Here is a 22,703-nt window from a genome sequence, read left to right as displayed (position 1 = left end):
ATCATGTAGAAACCATATGGAAGAGAAGTAAAAGCGCTAGGTTGAAGATTTAGAAACCGTGATAAGAAACCGGAACGTAAATTGTCAAGAAAACGTAGAAAGAGTCATTTGACAGTATAAAGATATCTTTCTCTTCTCTGTTAAAAACTAGGCAGTTCATATTTTGGTTCATGTTTTAAAAATATAAATAATTTATTTTTATTTTTCTTTTCTCATACAGAATTAACTACTACTAAAAGTATTCAAAATGAAATTGGCTTCGGGAAAAATAGCTACATCAAATCATAGCAATTTTATGATTTTTTAAATAGCAAAATACTACTAGAATTGTAGGTAGCAAGGGTTGACGAAATTTTGTTTTGATCACAGTGTTTTGAGATGTTGCTGCAGTTGTTTTCACATCACATGTTTATGTTATTGTTATAGCACCATGTTAACATTTATTATTTCGCCAGAAAGTTGAATGTAAATAATGGTTGATATAAATAAATACCTCGAAAGTCAACTGGCGCTTGCCAAGCAAAAATGTGACATAAAAACGAACTCCAAAAAGTCTTCGGTGTCAGAGAAAAGTAAAGTGGCCGCCGAATTAATATCTAAGAAACAGGACAAAACTTTGGTGAATAAAAAATGTTCTAACTCTAAACATGAACTGAGGGATAATATAGTGGTATCACATGCTCCTACTCCTAGTACGTCTGCGGCGCGGGACTCTGATGAAGGCAGTGAATATTTACCTTCTGGCGAAGACGAAGAAGACGCGAAGATTCCTAACATTAACATCCCTGCATTTCCCACTACGTCGCGCAGCAGACAAAATTTAAAGAAAATAATAGATGACGGGGACACACATCTCTACAATGAAAGGTTAGACATCTGGAAAAAAAACCTAGCTGCAGCATGCGCTGGAAATTATGAAGGAGAGTCAATGTCTGCAGATATCAACCATGTTCTAGATGGCAATAAGGATGTGGATGAATTACATGAATTGCAAAATGGTCTTAATGTCCCTACTTACATTTGGAAGCAATTGTACAAGTATCAAAAGATTGGTGTCAAGTGGTTATGGGAGTTGCATCAGGTGCAGTCTGGAGGTTTACTTGGAGATGAGATGGGATTAGGAAAAACTGTACAAATTATAGCATTCCTAGCCGGACTGTCCAAGACCCACCTAGGCAGCTGGGGTGGACTAGGCCCTTCCATAATTGTGGCACCGGCCACTGTTATTTTCCAGTGGGTAACACACTTTCACTACTGGTGCCCTTACATCAGAGTTGCTGTGCTCCACCACTCTGGCTCTCACTCTGGAAATCACAACAGACTTATTCGGGATCTGCATGATTCTCATGGCATCTTACTCATAACATATGCTGGTGTTGTCAAATACAGCAAAGACCTAATGGCCAGAAAATGGCATTACATGATATTGGATGAAGGCCACAAGATCAGGAATCCTGAAACTCAAGTTAGTAAGCTTGTTAAGAAATTTCAGACACCTCACAAAATACTAATTACTGGATCTCCTATGCAGAATAGCCTACAAGAACTTTGGTCATTATTTGACTTCATGAGGCCTGGCCTTCTTGGTACTTATAATGCATTTATGGAACATTTTGCTCAACCAATAACCCAAGGAGGATATGCCAATGCCACTGAATTCCAAGAAGCGACAGCTTTCGAAATTGCAAAAGCACTTAAAAATATGATCACACCATACATGTTGCGTAGAACCAAAGCAGAAGTGCAGGAGCATATAAAACTGCCTGAGAAAAATGAACAAGTACTTTTCTGTGCATTGAGCCAGGAACAGAGGGACCTGTATATGGGTTATCTCATGAGTTCAACTGTAAGGAGTATTTTAGATAAAGAAAGCAGATATGGTGATCCACTGAGAGCCAGAGTATTAGTTGCTCTATCAACTTTAAGAAAAATCTGCAATCATCCTGATCTATACTTATATGAAGCACAAGAGGAATGTGAAAAAATTGATGAACAATCTTTTGGTTCTTGGAAAAGGTCTGGTAAAATGACAGTAGTACATTCACTTTTAAAGATATGGCAGAAGCAAGGCCACAGAGCCTTGATATTTTCACAATCGAGAGCAATGTTATGTTTACTGGAACAGTATTTACAAAACCAAGATTATAAATACTTAAAAATGGATGGCACTGTGAGTGTTGGTATTAGACAAAGTCTAATTAAGACCTTTAATGAAAATCCAGAATATCTGGTATTCCTGGCAACAACACGAGTGGGAGGCTTAGGAGTAAATCTGACGGGGGCTGATAGAGTAATTATTTATGACCCTGATTGGAATCCAGCCACAGACAGCCAAGCCAAAGAAAGAGCATGGAGAATTGGTCAGCAGAGAAACGTAACTGTGTATAGACTTTTATCTGGAGGAACTATTGAAGAAAAAATATACCAAAGGCAAATATTCAAACATTTTCTAAGCAATAAAATACTAATAGATCCAAATCAGAAGAATGTTCTAACAACTAGCACATTACAAGGTCTTTTCACTTTTGATGAACCAAATTGCGAAGGAGATACTGAAACTGCAGCTCTTTTTAAACATACAAAGGTCAATGTGAATCATAGAAAACAAGAAACAAATAACCAAGTACCTAAAAATAGTAGAGATTCTATATCAAAAAAGAAATTAGAAGAAATGAGAAGAAGAGCTAGGGAAATAAGCAGAAAAATTGCAAGTAATGTTAAACTAAAAACGTCAACAGATGCAGAAGATCCTCGAGAAAAGTACAAGAAAAAAAGAGACCTCCTTTTAAATCCTCCTGTAGTCCATCCACCAGAAATAAATTTAATTGATGATAAAGTAACCAATGTTCCATTTGACAGTGTTTTATCAGAGTTAGATATTATTAACATGCACTCCAAGAAGGATTATGAAGAAAATTTACTCAAAGAGGCACTTAAAACCAAAGAGACCGAATTAGAGGAGGGTGAAGTGTCTGGTGATGGAGATGATGATATTATGCAAAATGTAGATATTATGAACAATTCTAGTAAACCAGAAATTGTACCTGATAGTAAAGTAGAGAATGAGATTCACAGTGAAATTAATGATCATTCAAATCCACGAGAAAATGTACCTAATATTGAAGATAGCAAACCTTCTCGAAAGCATCACAAATCAAAACGCAAAAGAAAACATTCCTCAGACATTTCTGAACCAGAAATAGAGAACCTGATAGCTGTGAAAAAGGTCAAGAGGAAGAAAAGTAAAAAAGAGAAAGAAAAGCATCACAATGACGACGACTACGTTTTGAGCAAGTTGTTCGCAAAAGCTGGAGTAAAGAATGCATTACAACATGATGTAGTTGTAGGTTTAGCTGAAAAAGAGAAGAGACATAGGTTGAAAGAAGAAGCTACAAAAAAAGCAAGACGCGCAGTTAGAGCTGTAAAGTTCTCTACATAATCTCAATTATATCAATTGTATGTAGTTTAAGGAACATGTTCATTGTTTTCTATATTTTTTTATATTACTTATGTTTAATATCTCATTGGGCTCGATTTTGCTTTTATATATGATAAAAATATAAAGTAAAACGGTTATTAGTATGTTTTATTAATATTAGAGTAGCTAGCTAGCATGATCACCGCGCCACGGCGTGCTCTTTCTTTCTTCCGTGGGCGAGCACAGACGGAAAGTAATCGTCCCCAACTCCCCACTGTGTCTACCCCATGTTGTGACCAAAGAATAAATCCCTAAGGCCGGAGCCCCACTGCTGTGCATGCTACATCCACGGCCCACATTTTAATACAAACCGTGGGCAAGCCCACGAAATTTTGTATGGAAACGTGGGTCGTGTACATAGCGTGCGCAGAGTGGGGCTCCGGCCTAAAACCAACACCAACATCTATTCTCTTTGCCAACACGTTTAACAAGTAAGCATAAATAAATAAACAATTATTGTAGTCTGACTGCCTAAGTTGGAACAATTTTTTTTCCCCAGTGAACCCATTTTTCAGTAAGGTCATTCAATATATGAAGCTGGTAACTTTTTTATGGATGAATGAGTGGGTGGATGTAGCAACACTTGCCCACTAATGTCAAATCCGTAGGTATGTGCTCTACTGGAATATTTTGAGATATTTTTATATTTGACTATGAAAATTGCTTAAATTCATGCGTATTAACAAAGTTGTCGCAGAAATAATGAAGTGGAGTTATAATTGACATGTAAATAGTTGAATTATTAGCGTAATACGGTAGATCCACCGCCTGCTACCACCGAGGACGCTAGGCTGTGTATTCGTCAATTTTAGCCGTGTATAAGCTAATTTACGTTAGTTAACTTATTGAAAAAGTAACTAATATGTCTGGCGGGAAAAGAAAGCCACCCGGCTTCAACTTCAAGAAGGAGGAGGAAGTGACGGTGTAAGTAATTCTTGACTTGTTACATTTCCGTTCAAAACTACTAAAATAAACTTAATTTGACTTATCAGTTACGTATACTGTGTTATAGATATGTTATTCGATTATGTTTATGTATTTTTAGTACGCCTCCTCGTAACTTGGACAAGCAGACTACTATAACTGTGGACGATAAAACATTTACGGTGCATGCTGATGATCTAGTCAAGATCTGCGACTTAGGCCGCGGCGCGTACGGCATCGTCGAGAAAATGCTGCACCGGCCCAGCAACACCACCATGGCTGTCAAGGTAAAACCCCAAGGTCAAAAGGTTATGTTTTTTGTTTGTTTCCCATTCGATATTTTTTAAATACCTAAGTGCCACTTGCCAGTAATAAGAATGCATGTAAGAAGTATTTTCTGCCAGTTTTTCTACAAATAGTTAATAATGCTTAAGTTCTTCCAGTTTACATTGGAGGTAGTACCTATAGCAGAAGTTCTAAGGTCCCGTTTTCTAAGGGGACCTTGCATTTCGGAGACAAAGCAAACCGCTTGGAACAGGTGTTCCTGGGGGTGATCTGAGCCGATTAAGCCCGGTTGCCAAGAGGTTCCACCCAGCAGGTGGGCAGGGGAGGGGGGGTAAAAGTGGCTCCGGCGCGCCTCACTCTAAGCTATATATCTGCATACATCTAGCAACTATATCAAGTTTGGTGTCTTTTTCGTGTAATTCGAGGATGAAGAATTCATTTCTGTGACTAAATTTTCACTCTTCCATACAAAAAAATCGAGAAATTAAAAATTCCAAAAAAATCTTTTCACTTTTTTTTCGAAAATCCTCTACAAAATTAAAAACTATGAGGATTTGCTCTAGAAAAAAAATACCTGTGAATAGCCCAGTTATCCTACTATATAGAATAGAAAAACTTGTTAAACATTTTTTTTCATAACTCTGATAAAAAAAATTTTTTGTGTCGCGCGGCGTACCTGCATTGTAAGAGCGGTATGCAGCGTTTAGGATTTTTAAGTATGTTTCGATGGTTTCTGATAAGTTGTTATTCTTCTGGTTGTAGAAAATTACTTCTGGACGTGATATATATACAAATATAAATTAAATGTATAAATATAGATGTTGGGAAAACTTTCGCCAATAGAGTTATTATAAATGTGATAAAATTAACAAAGCAGATGTTTGATTAAAATGCGGGTTAAAATACGAGTAAGATATATATTGTTCCATTGTTCGCAATTGCCACTACATGCCCATGGGTCCGTGCATTTTAGTTTTTTCTTAACGCAGTTGCACCTCCCTGCGCATTTTGTTTTGCAGCGGCAACGAATAAGCTCTAAACAAGCAGCAGCCGCCGCAGGTAGGCTTGTACATATGGGCTCCCAATAACCATTTTGTTTGGACCAGCTCCAGTCAGCAGGACATGGTAGCTGTTGCTGAGGGGCTATAATCTGTCCCCAAACATAGCCTCCTTGGTAAACTGCACGGAGAAATATGTTTACGTAGGTAGGGCATCTTCCATTGGAGGCAGATTCTCTAACTGAAGATTTTTTTTGTAAAAAGTACTTTTCGGCACTCTTTTGCACTCGTACTTGTACCTGATCTACTCGTAAAATCAGTAACAAAATACTATGCATTTTGTTAAAATAACGTCTAGGGGCCAATTCACACCTCGTAATTCAAATCTGTCCATACTTACTATTGTAAGACTCTTACTTGCCATACAAGACAATAACAATTTTTATCAATATTGGCAATGCCTGCTCAATATTGCCTTGTTTGTCGTATTTAAACCTCTCCGTTACGGCAGGATATGCGCTCCAAGCTTGAAATACGCTTTTTTCCCTGTCCATACAAAAAAGAAACAGTGTCGCAACCTGAAAAGGTGTGGAAGAATGACAAGACTTCTGACCTTTCTGGTCCTGTAAAATAAATTATATATCTATGCGTTACAAATAAAATCATATATTTAAAGAAAGTTTGCAGCACTTGACCAATTGCCCTGGTGAGCTGTCTCGTATACTGCGGTGACATATTTATTTTATTTACAATGAATGGAGGATTGGCACAGGAAAGAATCACCTGTTCCTCTCGAGCCATGCTATTGCATTTTCTTAAGGTAACGTTTGTAGTTCTTCCATTAATTGAAAATAAAATAAATAAATATGTCACCGCAATAAGAGACAGGTCAACTGGGCTAATAGTCACGTGCTGCAAACTTTCTTTAAATATATGATTTTATTTGTAACTCATAGATATATGATTTATTTTACAGGACCAGAAAGGATAGTAGTCTTGCCATTTTTCCACGCCTTTTCAGGTTACAACACAGTTTCTTTTGTGTGTGGAAAGGGAAAAAAAGCGTATTTCAAGCTTAAAGCGCATATCCTGCTGTAACGGAGGGCCTTCTTCTTCGTTACACTCTTGATAGAGTGGTCGTGGCCATTACGAAAATTTTTGAGCGACTCATTTAACGACACGTCGCCATTCCTCCCGTAGAACTGCTTTCCGTAAGCATTCGCTTACTGTGACCGACACACCGATTTGGTTTGATCAGTCCATCTCATTAGAGATCTTCCTCTAGCCCTGTCACCTCCTACTCTTTCTTGCACAACTAGACGTTCTGTAGATGTTCCGTCTCTACGAGACACACAAAAGAAGTTGAGTACCGAGTTTTGCCCGTAGAAAGCAACCGCTCTTTAATGCCAAGCTCCTCAATAATTGATGCTCAGTCCATGCTATGCCCAGCATTCGTCTCCAGCATCACATCTCTATCTCTAGTGCATTCACTTTCTGTTTTTCGGATGCCCTTAGTGTCCATGTGAGACATACAGCATACAGAAAAGTGGGAAATATGAGGGATCTGACAATCCTGGTTTTAGTGGTCCTTGTAATGTTCCGGAGGGATTAATACGGTAAACAAAACAACATAGAGCAGCCAATTTTGGAAAAAAAATGTATTGTCTTGTATGACAAGTAAGAGTCTTACAATATTAAATCTGAACAGATTTGAATTACGAGATGTGAATTGGTCCTTAGACATTATTTTGATACTATGTATTGTGTTACAGTGTTCGGATCAGGTACAAGTACAAGTGTAAAAGAGTGCCGAAAAGTACTTTTTACAAAAAGAAATCTTCAGTTAGAGAATCTGCCTCCAATGGAAGATGCGCTACCTACGTAAACATATTCTCCGTGCAGTTTACCAAGGAGGCTATGTTTGGGGACAGATTATAGCCCCTCAGCAACAGCTACCATGTCCTGCTGACTGGAGCTGGTCCAAACAAAATGGTTACTGGGAGCCCATATGTACAAGCCTACCTGCGGCGGCTGCTGCTTGTTTAGAGCTTATTCGTTGCCGCTGCAAAACAAAATGCGCAGGGAGGTGCAACTGCGTTAAGAAAAAACTAAAATGCACGGACCCATGGGCATGTAGTGGCAATTGCGAACAATATATATCTTACTCGTATTTTAACCCGCATTGTAATCAAACATCTGCTTTGTTAATTTTATCACATTTATAATAACTCTATTGGCGAAAGTTTTCCCAACATCTATATTTATACATTTAATTTATATTTGTATATATATCACGTCCAGAAGTAATTTTCTACAACCAGAAGAATAACAACTTATCAGAAACCATCGAAACATACTTAAAAATCCTAAACGCTGCATACCGCTCTTACAATGCAGGTACGCCGCGTGACACAAAACATTTTTTTTATCAGAGTTATGAAAAAAAAATGTTTAACATGTTTACTATTCTATATAGTAGGATAACTGGGCTATTCACAGGTATTTTTTTTCTAGAGCAAATCCTCATAGTTTTAATTTTGTAGAGGATTTTCGAAAAAAAAAGTGAAAAGATTTTTTTGGAATTTTTAATTTCTCGATTTTTTTGTATGGAACAGTGAAAATTTAGTCACAGAAATGAATTCTTCATCCTCGAATTACAGGAAAAAGACACCAAACTTGATATAGTTGCTAGATGTATGCAGATATATAGCTTAGAGTGAGGCGCGCCGGAGCCACTTTTACCCCCCCTCCCCTGCCCACCTGCTGGGTGGAACCTCTTGGCAACCGGGCTTAATCGGCTCAGATCACCCCCAGGAACACCTGTTCCAAGCGGTTTGCTTTGTCTCCAAAATGCAAGGTGGTGGACCTTAGACCCCCAGCTACTAGTTTTCACTTCTATTCAAAATAAAAATAACCTAAAACCTATTACTATAGCCGGAGCAGGCCAACTCACGAACTTTGATGTGCTATAATGAGGAAGAACCCATAATGCTGACACTAAGGCCAATATGTTGAGAAGACCATCTATAAGGGAAGACCATGTACATGCTCTTTTTTCCTCTCCACTTACATAACGTTGATAGTAGGTAGAGCAGAAGCAGTGAAGCTCTGCCTTTCTGACTGAATGAGCAACATACATATACATACACTAGAGTTCTTGCCCTATGGATGACCATAGGACCAAGGATGACCTTGCAAATAAATATTATATGCGGTCTTCCCCTCATTGACCTTATTTCTTTTTCTCATAGCAAAGTTGGTGCAGAGTTAGTTGAAATGAATATAACATACAATTTCATTTAGTTTTATTTACTCAAGTTTCATTTCAAGTTGTGTTCCTAGGCTACTAGAAATACAAGGCTGAAAAGTGCCACCCCTCAGCCCTTCGAATTTCCGCTTTACATACACCACAAAAAAAATACACCTTTTTTAATTCCAAAGATTATAATAACAAAAATTTTACTTATTCAAGACTTTATTCTTGTTTCAGCGAATCACAGCAACATTTAACACACAGTCCCAAGAGCTGAAGCGGCTGCTAATGGACCTGGACGTCTCCATGCGCGCCAGCGCGTGCCCCTACACCGTGCACTTCTACGGAGCCATGTTCCGCGAGGGGGACGTCTGGATCTGCATGGAAGTCATGGACATGAGCCTCGACAAGTTCTATGCTAAAGTCTACAAGAACAACCGGACTATACCTGAGAACATACTTGGTAAAATAGCTTTCTCTGTTGTCAGCGCCTTGCACTACCTCCACTCAAAACTCAAGGTAATCCACAGAGATGTGAAGCCTTCTAATATATTGATCAATAGAAAGGGAGAAGTCAAAATGTGCGACTTCGGTATATCGGGTTATTTAGTTGATTCTGTTGCTAAAACTATTGATGCAGGATGCAAACCATACATGGCTCCCGAGAGGATTGATCCTACGGGCAATCCCGGCCAATATGATATACGTAGCGATGTTTGGTCTTTAGGAATATCAATGATAGAACTAGCTACTGGTAAATTCCCGTATAATACCTGGGGCACGCCATTTGAGCAGTTGAAACAAGTGGTCAAAGATGACCCGCCCAGTCTTCCAAAAGATCAATTTTCAGCAGAGTTTGATGACATGATCACACAGTGCCTGAAGAAAGACTACAAGCTGAGGCCCAACTATGACGCCTTGCTCGCTCACCCGTTCTGTCAAGAGCACAGTCAGAAAGAGACAGACGTCTGCTCTTTCGTCATAGAGATATTAGACTTGCCCGAAGACTCCTAGTACCGGCGAAAATATTTTCTTACCTCTAAGTACAAGTGTTTAGTTACTAACATTAGCGTAGGAACGGAAAATGCAATTAAAAATTGTTATTAACAAATGTAACTAGTGTTGATTTGTATTAATCATGTAATTAGCATAGTTAACGAGGACGTCGAACGAAACGATCGCCGATGACTGCTGTGTATAATGTACATCACAAATTACCTACTTAGTCTAAATAAACGATGTATTTGTTTCGATGGCCTTGTTTTATTCAATAAAATATGCTGCTGCTGCTCGACGCAACTGGAGTCTGTAGCGCTGACTAGACGCCGGCGCTCAAAAGACGCTAGTGTGGGGTGGCCCTAAGCGTTATATGGAATACCCATTCAAGAGGTTAGCAACGGGTATCAGACATTCGAAAAGAGAACTGCTTACCCTTAATAAAAAGCCAAATGAAAGGGTTTTGAGTAGCAACGGCTTTGGTAAGCAAATCCATACGAAATACCCTTCCCAAATTCCTTGAAGAGGATACCAGACAGGTCCCCGAGAACATCGTTTGCTGCCTGTAAAATGCCGCTTCTTAAACCAAACACAGTGCAAAAATATATTGCAGAGGGAGGAATAATTATCATTAAAATATGTTTATTTTTGAAATATTTAATATAATAATTTGTATGTTTATCAAAAACAGCGTACTGTAAAACAGTAAGTACAAAATAGAGCGCAATATAAATAATGAAATAAGTACTATGTCACTTTTCCTTAACTTAAAACGGTAGTTTCAGCCGCTTAGGCCTCGTCAGTGCCCGGGTATCAGCTAACCGACCGGTGGTTGGTTGGTTGACCGAGCAAAACCACGAAAAACGTTAAAAAATGTTAGTAAAATTGACTAGAAAGGCGAGTTCATGCCCAGTTTCGTCCCGAAGTCCAATCGGGCTCGTCTTTGATTTCGCACGTCGGCCCTGCAAACAAAACAATAAATTAAGACTATTCAAAATCATGTTTAAATTGAAAGCATTGACATAATCTCAGGGCCCTCTTAAACTATGTTGGAGCCCTTGGGCACATAAGAATTTGGGGCCCTTCTAATGAAATCAAATTAGACTAACATTTTTATACTATGATCTTCTATTTAATATGAGTAATCAGATATACTGTTAAACCCTAATTAGACGATGCGAGAACTCGCATACGAGTTTCATTACATTGCTGTTTTTGATCGGTCGGTTGAATTGGACGTAACCAACAGCCCGCAATGTAACTAAAATCGCATGCGAGTTCGCACGCCGTCTAAGTCAGCCCTTAGTGTCTGTCCTTCGGGGCCCCCTGAGGTTGGGGGCCCTGGCCAAAGGCCCCGTGTGTCCTTATGGTAAAGACGGTACTGCATCATCTCCATATTTAGCTGTTTTTTATGCATTTTGCTTTTTATAAAAATTACAGCTTAGGTAGATGACCTCTATAAAAATTACAGCTTAGGTCGTAAGGCAAGCATATTAAAAATGTTTAGGTAATCTGGCCACCAAAGATGTCCACTCGCGCAGTTACAGCCCAATATTAACCTTCGTGCATTGCGAAAAGGTTCGCGATGACGCGCCGCGCACGATTGGCGTGGCGTTCAAAAGGTTAATGATTTAGGTACCTATAATTCCAACTACTAGGAACCGTGGTAGGAGCACAGCTCCCAGTTCTCACAGGAACAGTACTTGTGTCGTAACATGAATTAAACTCCTTGGAGTTACCACGTATTGATAGATGGCGCTGTATTCAACGCAATTTTAAAGTCGGTTACTTTTGTATTTGAGATGATACTCACTTGATTTCCTGCCACTTGATGAACTCGTTGAGCGCGAACACAGCGAGAATCGAGCCGCCGTAGCCAAGCGCCAACCGCCAAGGAACGTGGTAGCGCAGCGAGCATAGCTCCCAGTTCTCACAGGAACCGTAGTTGTGTCGCAGCATGAACAGACTTATGGCAGCTTGGAGGAGTATTCTGAAACGTTATGTATTGTATTATTGGCATTATTGCTACTTTAACGACTCGCAACATACGGTACCTAGTAGTAAAATAAGTAGTAGCGAAAAGACGCGTCGCGTCGATGACTTTTTCGCTGTTGTTGCGCGGACATCAAGCTTTTTTCTAGCGTTTCCGCGTCGATATATGTGAGGAGACCCTTATTGACCCTTATTGATTGAGACTAAATAATAGGGAGTACTTTGTATGGAGAAGCGGTCCACTTATCCATCCACTAAATAGACGGTAATTAATAATGGCGTCATATAAACGCGTTACTGGCCTGAATGACCTATGAATCGTTTGTCTTTTTCTGTCATTTTGACTTATGTATTTGTAAGAAGGGGATAAAACCTAATTTAACTCAAAGGGGGTAAGCGTATTAGATATATAAAACTTCACTTACAGAACGAGCACGGCGACGGACCACACCTTGTTGCTCCAAAAGCAACGCTGCCAAATTGAAGATTGTCGATGTATGAAAGACAACGATATGACAACTGAGGACAAAGAAAAAATATTCAATATAAATTAATTGCTACTAGGTATATTCAAGCGGAATTATTTTAGGCGGTCTTAACAGTGGGTGTGGATGCTCACGCCGTTCCTGTGAGCGAGCGGGTCGTCGCTATTTATGTACATGGTGCTGTCTCGTTCACACAACGGAGCGCCATGCGGGTCCGCATCAGTTTGATACCTGCGTTAATCGGTATAAAAAGAGACACTTGAAATACAAGCAGGAAAAGCTTACATGAAAGCTCTTACTTAATATTAAAATTGTGTTAGATTCCAAGAATAGCCAGCCTAGCCAAGGTTACAATCGCTACGACAACGAAACGCTTTGTGTCTCTATCACTCTTTCTTATTAGTGCGACAGCGACAGTTGCGTTTCGATCGCTACGTAGCGTTAGCGATTGGCATGTTGTCTAGGGGCCTGTTGCAACTAGGTATAAGTACCTATTTGGAAAGTGTCATGTCAACTTACTTAAATGCAAGGTGAGCAGTGCTAGTGTGATGTGCTGCGCCAGATAGAACCCGTCGTAGAAGTCGTCGCCCCAGCCGTGCCAGCTCTTCCTGGCCAAGTCGTGGGCTTCAGAATAGTTGCCACGTCGACTATTGTTACGAGTAGTGAATGTGTCAACTTACTTAAATGCAAGGTGAGCAATGCTAGTGTGATGTGCTGCGCCAGATAGAACCCGTCGTAGAAGTCGTCGCCCCAGCCGTGCCAGCTCTTCCTGGCCAAGTCGTGGGCTTCAGAATAGTTGCCACGTCGACTATTGTTATGAGCAGTGAATGTGTTAACTTACTTAAATGCAAGGTGAGCAGTGCTAGTGTGATGTGCTGCGCCAGATAGAACCCGTCGTAGAAGTCGTCGCCCCAGCCGTGCCAGCTCTTCCTGGCCAAGTCGTGGGCTTCAGAATAGTTGCCACGTCGACTATTGTTACGAGTAGTGAATGTGTCAACTTACTTAAATGCAAGGTGAGCAATGCTAGTGTGATGTGCTGCGCCAGATAGAACCCGTCGTAGAAGTCGTCGCCCCAGCCGTGCCAGCTCTTCCTGGCCAAGTCGTGGGCTTCAGAATAGTTGCCACGTCGACTATTGTTATGAGTAGTGAATGTGTTAACTTACTTAAATGCAAAGTGAGCAGTGCTAGTGTGATGTGCTGCGCCAGATAGAACCCGTCGTAGAAGTCGTCGCCCCAGCCGTGCCAGCTCTTCCTGGCCAAGTCGTGGGCCTCAGAATAGTTGCCACGTCGACTATTGTTATGAGTAGTGAATGTGTTAACTTACTTAAATGCAAAGTGAGCAGTGCTAGTGTGATGTGCTGCGCCAGATAGAACCCGTCGTAGAAGTCGTCGCCCCAGCCGTGCCAGCTCTTCCTGGCCAAGTCGTGGGCTTCAGAATAGTTGCCACGTCGACTATTGTTATGAGCAGTGAATGTGTTAACTTACTTAAATGCAAGGTGAGCAGTGCTAGTGTGATGTGCTGCGCCAGATAGAACTCGTCGTAGAAGTCGTCGCCCCAGCCGTGCCAGCTCTTCCTGGCCAAGTCGTGGGCTTGAGAATAGTTGCCACGTCGACTATTGTTATGAGTAGTGAATGTGTTAACTTACTTAAATGCAAGGTGAGCAGTGCTAGTGTGATGTGCTGCGCCAGATAGAACCCGTCGTAGAAGTCGTCGCCCCAGCCGTGCCAGCTCTTCCTGGCCAAGTCGTGGGCTCCAGAATAGTTGCCACGTCGACTATTGTTATGAGTAGTGAATGTGTAAACTTACTTAAATGCAAGGTGAGCAATGCTAGTGTGATGTGCTGCGCCAGATAGAACCCGTCGTAGAAGTCGTCGCCCCAGCCGTGCCAGCTCTTCCTGGCCAAGTCGTGGGCCTCAGAATAGTTTCCCACGTTGATTGGATACACGATCCAGCATGCAGTCGCGTTGGTTGCTTCGGATATTTGCTCACAGAACGATCTGGAACAGTGGACTTAGGTAAGTTTGGTATTTATTTGAGTTCGCGTCTCATTGGGCCAATTATCACAACACATAAAGGTCATAATGTGTTTGTTAATTAATAACAAAGTAATGTTTAGTAGAGTAGCCATTTTAAACGCATCAATATTTTCATTTATAAATTACTAGAATTAGTTCAAGCTAAATTGGCAGAGACTTTGATAGAGCTAGACCAAGATAAGTCTACAACGATTCTGATAGCACACGCAGTGCAAGTGTTATTTTAAAAGTCAAACTTCTATGAAATTATGACGTATAAATAACACTTGCACTGCATATACTATCAAAATCGTTGCGGACTTTTCTTGGTCTAACTCTAGCCCAGATAGGGATGTTTCCTGTACTTAAATAAATTATTTCAAACCGTGCACGAAATAAAGCACCAGATAATTATTAGAAAAACATAGATCGCAGCTATTTTTAAACAAAAAAAGCTATTTTTAATCAATCGGATTGAAATATAAAAAGTAGGTGAGTTTACCATGACGACACTATATTCGTTTTCATATAAATTCCATGTTAGCAAATCGTTTTGGCAGTTCTAAAAAAGAAGCTGATTTGACTATTAGGAATGTAAGCCTATTGTGCAAGTGTTTTTTTTAACTTCAAACTTCTATGAAATTATGACATTTAAATAACACTTGCACAGCCTAATGCTATCAAAATCGCTGCCACCTTAGTTTGGTCTAACTCTACAATGGACTCTATTGCCGTCCCCAAAATGCGTAAAAAAATCGTTTTCATTTATTTGTTGGTTGTGCAAATATTAGAGATGCAACGGATAGTTTTTTGGCCGGATACCGGATATTCGGCCTGACCATCGGCCGAATATCCAGTATCCGGCCGCCAAATATCCGTCCAGCGGAACTATACCTACATTTCGGTTTTTCAGGTGCGCATTCTGCAGGTCTGACCTGTTTCCTAGTAAACGTTCGCGCGGACACATTTCTAGGTTCGAAATAAGTGCGCGTGCAAGTCAGTGGAATGTTTAAAGTGTTTTAAAATAATATACAAGTACGATTATGCCCGTGACTGTTTCTTAAATCCAAATTAGTTTACTCCGAAATCAAGCAATGTTACTATCCGGTATCCGGCCGGATAGTAATACACTAGATATTAAAATCATGGCCAGGTAGGCCGGATACCGGATCGTGCCCGAATATCCGGCGCATCTCTACCAAATATTGAAGCCGTAGCATACTTCCGCACCCCACCAAGGTCACGGTGCGTCACACCCATAAATGAGAGCGAGGAAGAGATATTTCTTTCTGCGCACCGTGACTTTGGTGCGGTGCGGAAGTGTGTTACGGCTTTTAAACAGGTACCTCAGTGTGAATCCGTAGAGTACTAGTATGGAGATAACGGAGGGGAGGAATTTGCACGCGTAGCACCAGAATACGAACAGGATCATCTGGGGACAAAACAATTCTCTAAGATAACCCTTTGTTTATCTTTACGATTTTAAAAAAGCGTTTTTCAATTAGAAGACCTGTCAAGATCGCGTAGTCTTTATCTAATGCAAAAAACAAATGCCACAACAAATACTTTTTAGTATTTGTTGTGGCAACAGAAATAAATCATCTGTGAAAATTTCAACTGTCTAGCTATCACGGTTTATGAGATACAGCCTAATAAAACGAACTATAGAACCTCACCCGCTTGTGCGCCGCGAGCTGCGGCCGGGTGGCGGCGCGCTGCATCACCGCGGCGTCGACGGGCGCGAACGCCAGCGCCGTGCCCAGCAGCGCCGCCGCCGCGCTGCTCAGCGCCGCGCCGCCCGCGCTCAGCGCTAGCGGCAGGAACGCGTACAGGGACCCCACCTGGACACATACACAACGACGTGACATCAAGTGATATAGGTACCTAGGTACAGTGACGAAATCGAATATCACAGACAAGATATCCTCCAGACTGAGCATAGTCGCGCGACCTCCTCTGCCACGCATACGGTAATTTTACTCCATGTTCGAGTCGAAAGTGTCTTTGTGTGACGTCCGTGTCTTTGAACGGACCAATCACGGCACGGGATTTCGCTCACCTCGTCCCGCGCACCCCCGCATTTTTGGCATCATAGGTTGCATGAAATAATTGCTCTTAACTCGGTCTAGAGGATTCCTAGTCTATGTCGAATATACACCAATCGCATCGTGAAGTGGCGCGACACCGTGATCAACGTGAAGAGGGAAACGTCCGCGTCGCGGCAACGTCAACCAAATACAAGTGGCAAGCAGCCCAATAACGGCCTTAATATCTTACCTGTAGGACAGAAATGAAGCACACGGCGCACATCCAGAACTGCGTGGAGTTCCATAGGCAAGAGGTGAAGTGGCGCGACATCGTGATCAGCGTGAAGAGGAAAACGTCCGCGTCGCGGCAACGTCAACCAAATACAAGTGGCAAGCAGCCCAATAACGGCCTTAATATCTTACCTGTAGGACAGAAATGAAGCACACGGCGCACATCCAGAACTGCGTGGAGTTCCATAGGCAAGAGGTGAAGTGGCGCGACATCGTGATCAGCGTGAAGAGGAAAACGTCCGCGTCGCGGCAACGTCAACCAAATACAAGTGGCAAGCAGCCCAATAACGGCCTTAATATCTTACCTGTAGGACAGAAATGAAGCACACGGCGCACATCCAGAACTGCGTGGAGTTCCATAGGCAAGAGGTGAAGTGTCGCGACATCGTGATCAGCGTGAAGAGGAAAACGTCCGCGTCGCGGCAACGTCAACCAAATACAAGTGGCAAGCAGCCCAATAACGGCCTTAATATCTTACCTGTAGGACAGAAATGAAGCACACGGCGCACATCCAGAACTGCGTGGAGTTCCATAGGCAAGAGGTGAAGTGGCGCGACATCGTGATCAACGTGAAGAGGGATACGTCTGCGTCACGCGTCATCTGGTAACGTCAACCAACACGTTTTTATTTCCATTCGAGATGGTTGCGATTTGTAAATAAAATCTTAAGTACTGTTAAGCCTCGTCTCCATATCGCGCGGCAAACCATAGAACATTGGCTCGCGCGGCAGCCGCCGCACGATATGGAGACGGGGCTTTAGATAATGAAAGAAGTAGTCGTAGATTATATACATATATTAAGCGCAATATAGTTTTTCCGAAGCGTAAATATATATTTACAGATTAAAGCGAAATAAGTACATTTTAAAGTAAAACACGCAGGTATTTTTTTATTTTATTTTGAAAGGAGTACCTTACACTTTGTAAATATTACAACCGCGGGCACCACGACGACTAATTCACTATACTCATTTAAATATGTAAATACCTATAGGCTTACTCGTATTAGTGATATTTGTAATAATAATTTTTAAGAAAAAAAAACCGACTTCCATGGGGGCCGATGAAAGATTACTGTAGATGGTACACTATGTAGAAAAGGAGGTAAAACCACCCACTTTTCTACTAGCATTTCGCTTCTGTATAATGGCTCCTCTACAGGATGGGCCAACGCCGGCCACTCCAAGGGACGCAGCCATGCGGTAAAATGAGATAGCAATATCACTTGCTCCCTCTAACGCATAAATGCGTCCCTTGGAGTGGCCGGCGTTGGCCCATCGTGAAGAGGAGCCATGAAGGTCGTAGTTCTAGCCTAACCTAACCCACTCCTCAGATAGCAGTTCGGTTCTGTGCGGATCGCAGTTCGAACCTAATCAAACCCACTTTTCAAGTAACATTTCGTTTCTGTAAGGCTCGCAGTTCTAACCTAACCTAATCCTTGTTCGGTTCTGTGAGGATCGCAGTTCAAACCTAACCTAACCCACTTAATGGCGCATGCCGTGCGGTGTACGGGGGTTTAAGCGGGAGGGGCTAGTAAGATTGGCATCATCGTACTTTATACCTACATTAATTTTATGGTAGGTAATCATAGTTGTTTATTTAGTTAAGGTATCATAGTGGTTTTCTGGATCAAGGTCCGGGTCCGAGTCCGGGTCCGAGTCCGGGTCCGAGTCCGGGTCCGGGTCCGAGTCCGGGTCCGAGTCCGGGTCCGTGTCCGGGTCCGAGACCGGGTCCGAGTCCGGGTCCGGGTCCGAGTCCGAGTCCGAATCCGGGTCCGAGTTCAGGTCCGGGTCCAAACCGGATCCGGGTCCGAACCGGATCCGGGAATGAGTCCGAGTCCGGGTCCCAGTCCAAGTCAAAATCGAAATTCGTAATCACCAAACGTGTACCATGCGTCATTGAAGAGTTCTGTTCTGGTGATCATCAGCAGTTCCACTTCATCAAATGCGACAGTTTTTAATGTAAATGCTTGATTTTATGATGAAAATACAAAAAAATCTATACGTATGCCTTTAATATTTGAGGAGTTCCCTCGATTCCTTATGGATCCCATCATCAGAACTCGAGCTTGACAAAAATGTGGCTTAAAAACTTAACTTGCATAACGAAAAGGAAAAATCGCCAAACGTGAACTATGCGTCGTTTAAGAGTTCTGTTCTGATCATCATCAGCAGTTCCACTTCATCAAATGCAACAGTTTTTTATGAAAATGCTTGATTTTCTAATGTAACTACAAAAATCTCTATACGCATGCCTTTAAGATTTGAGGAGTTCCCTTGATTCCTCATGGATCCCATCATCAGAACTCGAGCTTGACAAAAATGTGGCTTAAAAACTTAACTAGCTTAACAAACATAACGACGAGGACAAATCGCCAACCGTGAACTATGCGTCGTTGAAGAGTTCTGTTCTGATCATCATCAGCAGTTCCACTTCATCAAATGCAACAGTTTTTAATGAAAATGCTTGATTTTCTGATGTAAATACAAAAATCTCTATACGCATGCCTTTAAGATTTGAGGAGTTCCCTTGATTCCTCATGGATCCCATCATCAGAACTCGAGCTTGACAAAAATGTGGCTTAAAAACTTAACTTGCTTAACAAACATAACGAAGAGGACAAATCGCCAACCGTGACCTATGCGTCGTTAAAGAGTTCCGTTCTGATCATCATCAGCAGTTCCACTTCATCAAATGTCACTTTTTTGGGTGTATATGCTTGATTTGTTGATAAAAACCCAAAAATCACTATATGTATGCCTTTAAGATTTGAGGAGTTCCCTCGATTCCTCATGGATCCCATCATCAGAACTGGGTTTTGACAAAAACGGGACCAATCTGTATGCATATACATTCAATCAAAAAAAGAATTTTCAAAATCGATCTAGTAATGACGGAGATATGGAGTAACAAACATAAAAAAAAATAAAAAAAAATAAAAAAAATAAAAAAAAACATACAACCGAATTGATAACCTCCTTCTTTGAGATTTGGAAGTCGGTTAAAAATAAGTAGCTTTAAGAGATCGGTATGCATTTAGTAGTTAGACAATGCATAGTTATCGTTCTGTAGGTAAAGTCTATTCCAATAGAACTTGCTAACTTTGTAAACAAACAACGTAATTTTGTTTTATCACTGTTTCTCTTTGAATTTTCACACTATCTCATCAAATACCATTGAAACCATACACATACACACTATTGAAACGGTCCGTTCCGTAAAATACATAAATATGTAACTGTATCTTGGATATTTAATTAAAAGTTTAAAATGGTTCCATAAGTTAGGTTATTAGGACCTGATGGAATGGCGATTTTGTTTCTTTTAAATTCTACAATTGTCTATGATGGGTAGTGTGAGTGTGAGTAAAGTTTGTAATATAAACCCGCTACACACTACCCAACCCAGGCACTGTATCTACCGTCACGGATATAAAATACATCAATACATCATTCTTAAGTACTAATTTGTCTTCTGATCGTGATTAAACAAATTAAAAATAAGTAAATACTTGTTTTTTACTTTTGGTATTTTATTATTTGATATGGTTTGACATTAGTAAAGTAGTAAGTAGGGGTCTTGCCCATCACTAGTAAATTGATCATTCAGAGACAATTTCAATATGGCGGTTTGTTTACATAGTTAGCAAGTTCTATTGAAATAGACTTTAAGTAGGCTTATTTCGAATTATTATACCTCGTTTTTTAGCATTAGAAAAAAGGTAAACAATCTTGATGTGTCTTTTAATTGAAAAACACATTTTAAAAATAAGTTAGGGCAAATATGTAACAATTATGAATTTAATACGATCTTTATGTTCTTCTGCTTCAATAAGTAATAGTTTTTGGTTTTTAAAAAGCATTTTTCAATTAAAAGACATGTTAAGATCGCTTACCTTCTTGCAAGTTCTTTCTAAGGACTGTATCGTTTATTATAAATACAGATAAAACCTGGTCTAACTGTTGACGTGTGTATTATTTTGTATTACTATGTTCTTAAGGTATAATCTGGGGGTATTTTTAAGACATATCTGATATAAGAATGTTTTACATTTATTTTATTTTAGGGACTTTATGATGATTTTAATACCTTCTAGCAAATGTAATTCGGACAAGCCTATCGAGCTTAATTTGAGACTATTTCACCGATTCCTTAGTACGATTTAAAGAAACAAAAGGTTAATATGCTGCCAAAATATGCCATCTAAGTGTCCTTTTCATGATTGCTCAATTGAACATCCACAGAATAAATGTGGTGTATTTTATCTTTACATGAAAACGACTTTTTATGCAACATTTTGGATTCCCGTCAATTTCTGACGCCAGGGAAATGACGGAAACAGCTAAAAGAATCTACCGAAATCCAAAGCCTAACGGACATTCATGGCGTTGAACCATGGCTAGAACAGGTCGATAGAAACGCTCCATGATGGTTATATTGTATACCAAAGTCGGGGTTGTCGTAAGTAACATGCCATATTTTCAAAAAGGCCACCAAGCACAGATCCAAAACTTTTTTTCCAACTAAAAGAAATGATTAGACTATGCCCAGATGTTTCGCTTTACGAATCATATGTAATTGCTGTTTACATAGTACGATTTTTTTTGTGTAATACTTATCTTGTTCGCAAACCGTAAATTTTCTTGTAGTATTTGTCCGACAAGAGCATAGCTCTTAAATATTGATGATGATGATGATTTGTCCGAAATCGTTGTAGTTACTCGGGAGGATTGGGTAAATATTGTCCAAACCATATGCTTTACGTGATCTCCCAGGACGAAATGTTACTTATTATTAAAGCACTAATTAAACTATATGTGTAATTTTTTAATAAAAACATAATACCAGAAAAAACGGCTAAGTAAAGTTGTATTTATAATAAACGATACAGTCTTTAATGCTAAAAAAAACGAACTATAGGTAAGCATTGAATTAGGCGAATTAATTCATTTTGAGATTCTCAATAATCATCACGGTACTGATTTAAATAAGTCTTCATTTTATCAAATATGGTGCCCTTCCAATATTGGCTGTAAGCCATATCGAAGTGGTTCCACAGGGGATCCTCAATCTTGACGTACTCCAACACGTTAGGCAGCTGCTCCACAGCCCAATCCAAGTCCCGGGTGTCTACTAGATGGTCCGACTTGCCGATGAAAATTACGGTCGGCACCGTCGTTGCTCCAAGATCGAATTCCGGCGGCTCAGGAGCCCCGTAAACTTCCGCGTTATGTTCAGATCCGTAATCAAATTTAACGAATTTCAGGTTGTTCATGGCCTGGCCGTACTTCGCCAGGTTTTGGATCGACGTCCCTGCTGGATCATGCTGAAATACCTCTTTATAAGTCTCCGGTGTAATGGAGCCCGGATGGGACGAATCTACTAAAGACAATCCCTTGCTACAAAGAACCGCAGCCAGGGCTTTTACTTGGCAAAATGTACTTGCGCCTGTTTGGATAGGCATGCCTCTTGATAAAACCTCCCATATACCTGCAGTCTCTAAAAGCTTTTGTGCAGTGTTTACGGCAATCGCTCCCATTCTATAAAGTACAGATTTGGTGTAATATTGTCTTGTGGCTGGCGCTAAACCGATGAAGAGACTAATTTTGTCAGCGTATCCGGACCTTTCTGAGTTCATGATGAAGAAAGCTCCAGCGCCTTGCGAGAATCCGATATAAATCAGCTTTTGTGTGTTCGTGGCGTTTAAGATATAGTCTACCATAGCAGGGACGTCGTAAATTCCCATTTCGTCGACTGAGAACTTCCAGAATTCCAAGTCTTTGGCGGGATTTAATTCCAGATGCTTCCGAGAGTTATGGTTGCCGCGTGCATTTCCGAACCAGACGTCGCAGCATTCTTTGGCTAGGAGGAAACCTGGAGAATCGGGTCCGGAGAGTATGAAATTTTCGGATGCTTCCAGGAGATCATGCATTAAGAGTATCGGGGTTTTCTTAGCAC

At 40.7% G+C, this 22,703-nt stretch overlaps 3 protein-coding genes across 3 annotated transcripts in view; 2 read left to right on the top strand and 1 right to left on the bottom strand.

Moving 5' to 3' along the window:
* Positions 1 to 353: 353 nt before the first annotated feature.
* On the top strand, positions 354 to 3,574 carry LOC134667233 (DNA excision repair protein ERCC-6-like). The gene has a single exon (XM_063524559.1). The coding sequence runs from the start codon at positions 473 to 475 to the stop codon at positions 3,437 to 3,439; it is 2,967 nt and encodes a 988-aa protein (XP_063380629.1). The 5' UTR covers positions 354 to 472; the 3' UTR covers positions 3,440 to 3,574.
* A 479-nt stretch (positions 3,575 to 4,053) lies between these two features.
* LOC134667235 (dual specificity mitogen-activated protein kinase kinase 6) lies at positions 4,054 to 10,191 on the top strand. Its single transcript, XM_063524561.1, has 3 exons — positions 4,054 to 4,402; positions 4,524 to 4,689; positions 9,176 to 10,191. Exons 1-3 carry the CDS (start codon positions 4,341 to 4,343, stop codon positions 9,950 to 9,952), a joined length of 1,005 nt encoding a protein of 334 aa, XP_063380631.1. The 5' UTR covers positions 4,054 to 4,340; the 3' UTR covers positions 9,953 to 10,191.
* Positions 10,192 to 10,575: 384 nt separating this feature from the next.
* LOC134667281 (transmembrane protein 94) overlaps positions 10,576 to 22,703 on the bottom strand; it is a 49,601-nt gene continuing 37,473 nt past the window's right edge. Inside the window, exons 24-30 of the mRNA XM_063524620.1 lie at positions 17,224 to 17,346; positions 16,104 to 16,268; positions 15,774 to 15,859; positions 14,219 to 14,409; positions 12,352 to 12,445; positions 11,748 to 11,924; positions 10,576 to 10,896 (exon numbers count right to left, since the gene is read on the bottom strand). Of these exons, the coding sequence (XP_063380690.1) occupies positions 10,824 to 10,896; positions 11,748 to 11,924; positions 12,352 to 12,445; positions 14,219 to 14,409; positions 15,774 to 15,859; positions 16,104 to 16,268; positions 17,224 to 17,346 (909 nt within the window). The 3' untranslated portion in view covers positions 10,576 to 10,823. The remainder of the gene's footprint in view (positions 10,897 to 11,747; positions 11,925 to 12,351; positions 12,446 to 14,218; positions 14,410 to 15,773; positions 15,860 to 16,103; positions 16,269 to 17,223; positions 17,347 to 22,703) is intronic.

The sequence above is a fragment of the Cydia fagiglandana genome, chromosome 9 (assembly GCF_963556715.1).
Source record: "Cydia fagiglandana chromosome 9, ilCydFagi1.1, whole genome shotgun sequence".
Lineage (NCBI taxonomy): Eukaryota > Metazoa > Arthropoda > Insecta > Lepidoptera > Tortricidae > Cydia > Cydia fagiglandana.
This window is presented reverse-complemented; position numbering and strand designations above follow the sequence as displayed.

Coding starts and splice junctions, on each gene's coding strand:
- LOC134667235 (XM_063524561.1), top strand. CDS start 4,341: ATGTCTGGCGGGAAAAGAAAGCCACCCGGCTTCAACTTCAAGAAGGAG. Junction 4,403..4,523: donor AAGGAGGAGGAAGTGACGGT/GTAAGTAATTCT, acceptor ATGTATTTTTAG/TACGCCTCCTCGTAACTTGG. Junction 4,690..9,175: donor ACACCACCATGGCTGTCAAG/GTAAAACCCCAA, acceptor TTCTTGTTTCAG/CGAATCACAGCAACATTTAA.
- LOC134667233 (XM_063524559.1), top strand. CDS start 473: ATGGTTGATATAAATAAATACCTCGAAAGTCAACTGGCGCTTGCCAAG.